This window comes from Brienomyrus brachyistius, chromosome 13 (assembly GCF_023856365.1).
Source record: "Brienomyrus brachyistius isolate T26 chromosome 13, BBRACH_0.4, whole genome shotgun sequence".
Classification (NCBI taxonomy): Eukaryota; Metazoa; Chordata; class Actinopteri; order Osteoglossiformes; family Mormyridae; genus Brienomyrus; species Brienomyrus brachyistius.
In genome coordinates this window covers 11,610,982-11,618,634 of record NC_064545.1, presented here as the reverse complement: position 1 = coordinate 11,618,634, position 7,653 = coordinate 11,610,982, and the positions used below count along the sequence as shown (strand labels likewise).

Below are 7,653 nucleotides of genomic sequence, written 5' to 3'. Positions count from 1 at the left end.
TCATCAAACAACACAGTGTTGAAAGGCAAATAAATGTATTATTTACAGTGTTGTCAGCTTCACAACGTGATACAGGTAACTATTCGTAGTATATTCACATCACTGTGCAACAGAACTGTCACAAGTCCGACTTGGTGTTCAACATGGACGGTGCTGGTCCAGGAGCAAACGGGGAGGGATTCTGACTGGCAAGCATAGAGTATTAAAAAAAGGGGGGGGGGGGGGGGGGTGTGATGATAATTTGACTTCTTGCCCCCTTGCAGCATAGGCTGGAACCAGGAGGAGCAGCCCGATCCGTCAGGGTGGGGACTGGCTGTTGCTGCAGTTAGCTTTTGGCTGGGGGGCTCCCTGGCTGGAGCAGGAACCCCTCAGAGGCAAGCAGGGCCTTCAGTAGTGTTCACAGGTAAACAGCACAGCCGTAATCTGTCTTGTTTTTTAATATACACAACTCAACCGAACTGGCAGAACTCTTTGGTTAGTTGTATACATGCGTAAAGAGCCACCGGTGGTCTCATTCTCCCAGTGTGAGCAGACACAGTGCAGCTAACAGCCTTTGGCATGAGCTCTCCGCAGCAGTCAGGCTTCTTTGGTCCGCAGGGGCCAGCCGGCCGTACGGCTGGGCCCCGGAGCTGAGGTAACGCTTGGTGACAGGACGCAGCAAGCGGAGGTGTCAGTGGTGTGTGACAGCGGGCAGAGGAGCCAGTGCCCAAGGCGATTTTCCACAAACTTCATATAATGATATCATTTACATTCCAGATCTGGGGGGGACCATGGTATATGAGAAAACTGGATCTGAAGAGTTAGAATCACCTCAGTCACGCTGTGATGTTCTGAGACTGACAGAATAGGGTGGGTGGGTTGTCACAACCCCTCAGACGAACAATCCGCATCACCATAATGAGAAGAATCTTAATCTGCTTTGCTTGGGGGGTGGCCGCGAGCTCCACGCCCTTACTCAGCTAGGACCCCTTCAGTGTTGAGAGAAGGGACGCTCCTTTTAAGTATATGGTTAGCCTCAAACACACGTTTGCTTGGCAAACTGCCATTCACAGTCGAAACACAAATATTCCTTAACATGTCTTTCTGGTACGTGCAAAACTTTTTTCCCCTTTTTGGTATGAGAGGTTATTACAAACATTACAATCAAACCTCGACTGAAAATCCAGGTGGGAAGAGGGAGAGAGAGAGAAAGAAAAAAATAGTGTCCCCCCCCCCCCCCCATCTGTATTCTTGAAATTAACAGGGACGTCAAATACTGACAGGATCCAAACAGTAGGAATGGAGATAGATTTCACAACTGGCTACCTCCAACTATGAACAGCACAACTCAAACATAAAAGCATGGAATCATCTCCGGGACTGTGGAGCACAGCCACCACGCAGCGACGCATCGTTTGAGCTTGGGAAGGGTGGAAACACCAGCCTCTCTGCGTGGGAAGCCGGTCAGTTTTCTCCCAATCAGATGTGCTTCTATCTGGGGGATTAAGCTAACGGGCTCACAGTGCTGGTGCCTTGAGTCACTTACCTTTAGACGAGCGCAGAACCCCCAGCCTGACTGGCAGTGATGGATGGGAGTGCACCATGTGGTAACGAGAGGACAGGGAGGATCACTGATTCTGTGAGAAAGTGCAACTTATTCAGCAGGACCTCATAAATGCTCCAGTCACCAACAAATTATGGAGCCCTCGGGGGGGCGGTACCTATGACTCAATAGCGGCCCCCTATTCCCTCATCAGCAGCAGGTTCTTAGCCATTAGTGGGCAATAGCACACCAAGGGGGGGGGAATCATCGAGCTCAGTGGATAAACTTCACGTGAGTTTCACCACTCCTGCTCCATCTAAGCTGCTTGCACCTAGATACACCCCCCCCCCATTTCACAAGCTTGGCTCTTCCCGCTGACTGCTTAACACAAAGAGAGGAGGAGGAAAAGGAGGAAATAAAAACTTTTCTGCTGGGCCAAACGAGGCGAGTTCGACCTTCCGGGAAGAGCATGTGAGATTCCCCAAGCTGGAAACTCCTTCCCTGTTCCCCAAGTCATTCGGGTTGAGGACGTCCTGACGTCCATCTCCTGTGGCTTCCCAGCTGGCCCGGTGGCCGCTGCCGCCATACAGCCCTAACAGACTGCCAGCGCCCTGCCCGCTGGCCGGCTCACACGGTGCCATAGTGCTCGCCCTCCTTACTGAATGGGTAGTAGTCCATCTCGCGCAGGTGCTCCTCAGACAGCTTGCTGACGGCTGGCCCGCTGTGGCTCTCCAGGGTCTCCCTCTCAGGGAAGTCAAAGTTCTCCTCCTCGTAGTCGTCCTGGACGTCCATGTCAGGGAGGGGATCTGAGGGACGACATCGCAGCGTTTTGCTATGAGCCTCGCAGGCTGCAGTAAGCCCCCCCACTCATATATACCCAAGGTGAGTCTGACCTGTTTGCATAACTGTTCTATCCCCATAGTTGCTACAGTCTGACACCTTTACACAGCGGGATCATCTTTACTGAAGTAATATTATATAATACCTATGGCTATAAGTTTGCTTTATTGGCTCAGAAGTGCTTCCATAACATTCTGTTAAGATTTTACTCAAAAATAAGAGTATTGTTTATTTGGTAAAGCAACTATTTTCAAGCAGATAGTATCCCAAGTTAGTGAAATAAGTACATGAAGACTGAAATGACATGTATTTCAATAAATACTTTATATGATCTGCTGCTGGGACATTAGTAAGGTTGCAAAAGTCACATCCATTTCCACATTAAGGAATCCTTCCATTTTCTGTAACCGCTTGTCCTACTCAGAGTCGGAGGGAGGGTTCAGAACCTATCCAGGAGGCTATGGGCGCAAGGCAGGGAACAACCCAGGGTGGGGCGCCTACCCATCGCAAGGCACACTCACACACACCATTCACTCACACATGCATGTCTATAGGCAATCCAGCAACTCCGATAAACCTCAGCATGTTTTTGGACTGTCGGAGGAAACTGGAAAGCCCTGATGAAACCCCACAATGACATAGGGAGAGCATGCAAACTCCACACACATAGACCCCTGGCAAGGACTTGAATCCTGGTCCCACAGGTATGAGGCAACAGTGCCAACCACTGCCACCAACAGTGCCAACAAGCGCCAACCACTGCCACCAACAGTGCCAACAAGCGCCAACCACTGCCACCAACAGTGCCAACAAGCGCCAACCACTGCCACCAACAGTGCTAACAAGCGCTAACCACTGCCACCAACAGTGCTAACCACCACCACCCTGCTCCAGAACTGAATCACGTCATCATGTTAAATGCTAAATGTTCAGATATGAACTCTGGTCCCCCAGGGGTCCATTCCAGAAAGCTACGAAACCATCTGAAGAACAGGAGAATCTGTCTGAACAAGTCAACCTTCTGTTCCTCAGTAAGAAACTGTAACACAGTAAGAACTGTAATACAGATTCAGGCGAGTCATACATAAAATACATTGTGTGAAGAGAGGGTGTTAGGGAGTGGATATTTGGTTACAGCCTGGGGGACCAAGTTGAGAAGGTTCTCCTGTTCTAATTGCTGTACCTGGAGAGAAGCAGCAGAATAGATTTAACTTAGACAATGAGTGTATTAGAAAATTAGATGGTTCAGGGGCCAGCTGGGACTGACAGTGTACTCTTCCTCCAGGACATACTGGACAGTCCTGTGTTTTGTGTCAAGGGAGAGTGTGAAAAGGAGCCGCGGTCCAGCAGCACTAGCACGTACCTTGGCCCTCTGGGGAAGCGTCCATGATGCCATGTTTGACTTTCATGTGCCTGCTGAGGTTCCCCTTCAGGTTGAACTTGCTGGAGCAGTAGGGGCATTTGAAGGGCTTGCTGCCTGCATGGAGATGCATGTGGCCTAGTAGGTTGTACATGCGGTTGAAGGACTTTGCGCAGACCTGTGGGGCCACAACAGCAGCTCAAATCCAGGCTGCATTACACGCCTTCAACGACCAGTTCAAATTACTGACCAATAACAAAAGGCAGAAGAGGACGAATAGGCTTTCTTAAGATGGAATATTTTCAAACATTCAATCCAAAACACAGGACTGCCTCTAGATGGCTGCCCAACACTAAATCACGTGTTGAGGGTCCCACCACCTTGCACTTAAAGGGCTTGACAGGCAGGTGGACGATCATGTGGGTCTTGAGCGTCTGCTTCTGGACGAAGGTCTTGAAGCAGACGTGGCACTGGTAGGGCCGCACGCTGGTGTGGATCAGCATGTGCCTCTTCAGGTTGGCGGAGAGTGTGAACTCGCGCGAGCACACGTCACACCGGAACTCTTTCATCCCCTGAGGAGGAAGACGAGACACAGAGACTAAACACACAGGCCATTAAGTGTTCCTGTACCAGGAGCGGCCAGGAGCCACTGTGCCCTAAATCAAGGTACTGATGTTGATCCAGTGGATCCATGCAGCTGTATAAACTGGGAGTAATAAATAGGTCTCGTTTTACATACGGTAAATACAAAATTAAAAATAAAATAATATACTATACATCTTAATACAAATCAACCTAATACAAAATTTTAACACACATTTCCAGAATACATCTCAAACTGCTCTGCAAAATAAAACCTGCCCGCAAAAGTAATTGACATGACTCGATGATGTAGGCAGTAAGCATCTTGGTACATCTAAAATGCAGAAGCGTTGCTAACATGAAGCAACAGAGTGCAGGATCAAGCCCTACACTGGTGCTCATTTGGAGCAGGAGATGGGCCAGCTTCTCTCCTCAGCAGTCTGTCACTGTAGCCCCACCTAGTGTTCGACTGGAAGGTTACAGGCATCAGCCAGGAAACGGCATGAGGACGAATGATGGTGGTCGCTAACCACAAACAAACAAGGAACCGAGAACGGGGGCACAACATCCACTTGTGGTCTACTGGCTCAGATCCCGTACAGACTTCCACACCTCAGGGAACCGACACCCTGTCGTGCCATGTCCCCCTGCTCCCCCAGCATCTTTGGGTGGTCGTCCCGCTCCTCCGCGACTGCCCCCTCCCCCTGGCAGGCCCATACCTTGTGCGTGAGTGCGTGTTGCTTGAGGTGGTGCACCTGGGCGAACTCCATGCCGCACTCGTGGCAGCCAAAGGGCCGGGCATTCTGGTGCTTGGCCAGGTGGCTTTGTAGCTGGCTGCGGTAGGCAAAGGCCCTCCGGCAGTGCGGGCACTGGTGGGCAGCGGCCTCCTGGTGGGCGGCCCGGTGCCGCTTCAGGTGGGCATGACTGGGCAGTTCCAGGCCGCACTCCGGGCAGGAGTGGCGCCGCCCGCCGCCGTGCTTGGCCTCGTGCGCCCGCAGCTCGCTGGGGTAGGCGAAGCCACGTGCGCAGTACCGGCAGCTGTATGGCTTGATGTCACTGTGCTGCAGCATGTGACGCTTCAGGTGGCTGGTCTGGGTGAAGGCCCTCTGGCAGACGGCACAGCGGTGCGGCCGCGCGCCCTGGTGTGTCAGCAGGTGAGTCTGCAGGTGGCTCGGCTGCTTGAAGAGCTTGCCGCAGTGCGGGCAGCCGTGTGGCTTGATGCCGTTGTGGCCCAGGATGTGCGTCACCAGGTTGTACTTGGAGGTGTACGACTTGTCGCACAGGCGGCACTTCCAGCGCCGGAGACCCTCACCCACATCCACGCAGTATGACTCGTCGATCTGCACGTTCACATCTAGCCGGTCCATCTGAGGGCGGCGTGCCTGCTGGCCTTCGGCATCTTCCGCCTCGGCCCAGGCTGCTCCTTGTCCACCCTCTTCCAAGCCCCCCGGGGTGGCAGCCTCATAGCCTGCCTCTCCAGCCTCGAAGTAGTGGCTCGTTCTGGGGCTGTCCGCCTCCTCGTCTGCCTTGGGGGGGCTCTTGGGGCCCCGTTCGGTGTGCTCCTCCTCTGGCTGCCCCACCTCTGGCTCCTCACCCACCTGCTGCCTTCTCACCTCTCTCTGGCAGTCAGGGCAGCAGTTTCCGGATGGCTCCTCCTTCGGGGTGACTCGGTACGTGCTGGGGTCCACCAGCCGCACACCCTCCCTGGGGACAAGGCCGCCAGGCACGTGCTCGCAGGAGGGCGAGGCATCCTCCACTGCCTCGTTCTTCACCTGAGTTACCACCTTGGGGACCCCGTCTGCGGGCCCCGTCAATTCGGCCCCGGCCTTCGTGCGGGACGTCCCTGGCCCGCTCCCTTCCTCCACCAGGTAGTCTCCGTTGGCCCCAATGAGTTGCTCATTGCACTCGAACCCGGTGCCCTCCTTTGCCTCGCCCGTGTAGAAGCCATTCGGTGCAATGGTGGCGCCGAACACATCGTTCTGGGAGATGAGGCCTAGTACGGCAGCCTGCGCCAGTGACAGAACCACCACTGGGTCCGTCTGCGTGGCCACATCCACCTGGCCGCCCATTGCCTCAGCACAGCATTGCACCTGCTGCCCTTTCTCTTCCTCCTGCAAGAACAGACACCCTGTCAGGACCGGCTTCCTCGTGACATCCAAACAGGCTTCAGAAACACCCACCAAGTGCGCTACATTCCTCCAGCCGGGTCTTCCTACGGGAACCAACAAGTGTTTTTGTAAAATCAAAGACACTGGTGAATGTGCATCTGTTGCCCATTGATTTACAGCCCCCTCTGCTGGCCTAATAATATTTCCTGGCAAGAAAAAAAAAATAAAAAATTATACAGCCCCCACATGCTAAACATCTCAATCCCGCGTGAATTTTTTCTTCTGGGACAGGCAGCTCGTCTGCTCCAGCCCAACCCGAAAATCATAATTAACACAGGGGCTGACACTTCCCCCAACGGCGGGAAGGACCAGACAGCGTGACAGCACCAGACACCCATCACCCCTGCAGAAGGGGCTAAGCAGCCAGACACCGGACTGGGGTCTTTCAGCTGAGTCTCGCATGGCTGCCACACTCGTGCAGAGAGGGAGAGTGCAGGGCTAGAAAAGGGCCCGCTGGAATGCCGACTGGACACGACCCTGTGACACCGATCTATGAAGGCCCAGAGGGGCCATAAGAGCACCCTGTTACCCTTGGCTGACACAAACTGTATGTACGCAAAGCCTTCTGGGAGAATCGAGGAGACAGTCGAGTCAAGGGAGAGACTGCAGCTAAATACGGTGAGCCAGACACCGGTGCACAGGAGACTCAGGTGGGAGAGTCACAGACAGACAGAATGGCTGGCTGACGGACCGATTGACTGACTGACGGGACCAGCATTCCCAGATAAATTCACTCTTGAATGATATGAAGTAACAGACAAGGAATGACTGAGCGAAAGGAAAAAAAAAGAGGGAGAGAGAGAAAGGAAAAGGGAGGTAGAGGGGGCAGGGAGGGAAAGAGAGGAGGGAGGGAGGGAGGGAGAGAGAGAGAGAGAGAGAGAGAGGGAGCAAGAGAGCAAAAGCATGTGAGGGAGTGAGAGACAGAGAGAAAGGAAGAAGGAGGGGGCAGGGAGGGTGAGAGAGGGGAGGGGAGGGAGGAAGGGAGAGAGAGAGAGAGAGAAAGAGAAAAACAGCAACAAAATGAAAGGCAGATAAAATGAAAAGACATAAGATAAATGGCAAAAAATACAGAGAAAAGGGTGACGGAAAGTGGGAAGAGGTAAAATTCTCAAAAGGAAAGACAAAAACATGAGACTAATGTTACGAGAGCAAATAAAAATGTCCAAAAGAAAGCAAAAGAT

The 7,653-nt window shown here is 52.9% G+C and overlaps 1 protein-coding gene across 3 annotated transcripts in view; it reads right to left on the bottom strand.

Annotated features, from left to right (window-relative positions):
• Window positions 1-18: 18 nt before the first annotated feature.
• znf710a (zinc finger protein 710a) overlaps window positions 19-7,653 on the bottom strand; it is a 23,044-nt gene continuing 15,409 nt past the window's right edge. For 2 of the 3 annotated variants that reach the window (XM_048972567.1, XM_048972565.1), the window contains exons 2-6: window positions 5,024-6,415; window positions 4,103-4,294; window positions 3,726-3,900; window positions 2,182-2,328; window positions 19-1,616 (exon numbers count right to left, since the gene is read on the bottom strand). In XM_048972567.1, the coding sequence (XP_048828524.1) occupies window positions 1,528-1,616; window positions 2,182-2,328; window positions 3,726-3,900; window positions 4,103-4,294; window positions 5,024-6,415 (1,995 nt within the window). In that variant the 3' untranslated portion in view covers window positions 19-1,527. Of the gene's footprint in view, window positions 2,329-3,725; window positions 3,901-4,102; window positions 4,295-5,023; window positions 6,416-7,653 lie in introns of all 3 variants that reach the window. The other variant, XM_048972568.1, reaches the window with a different exon arrangement.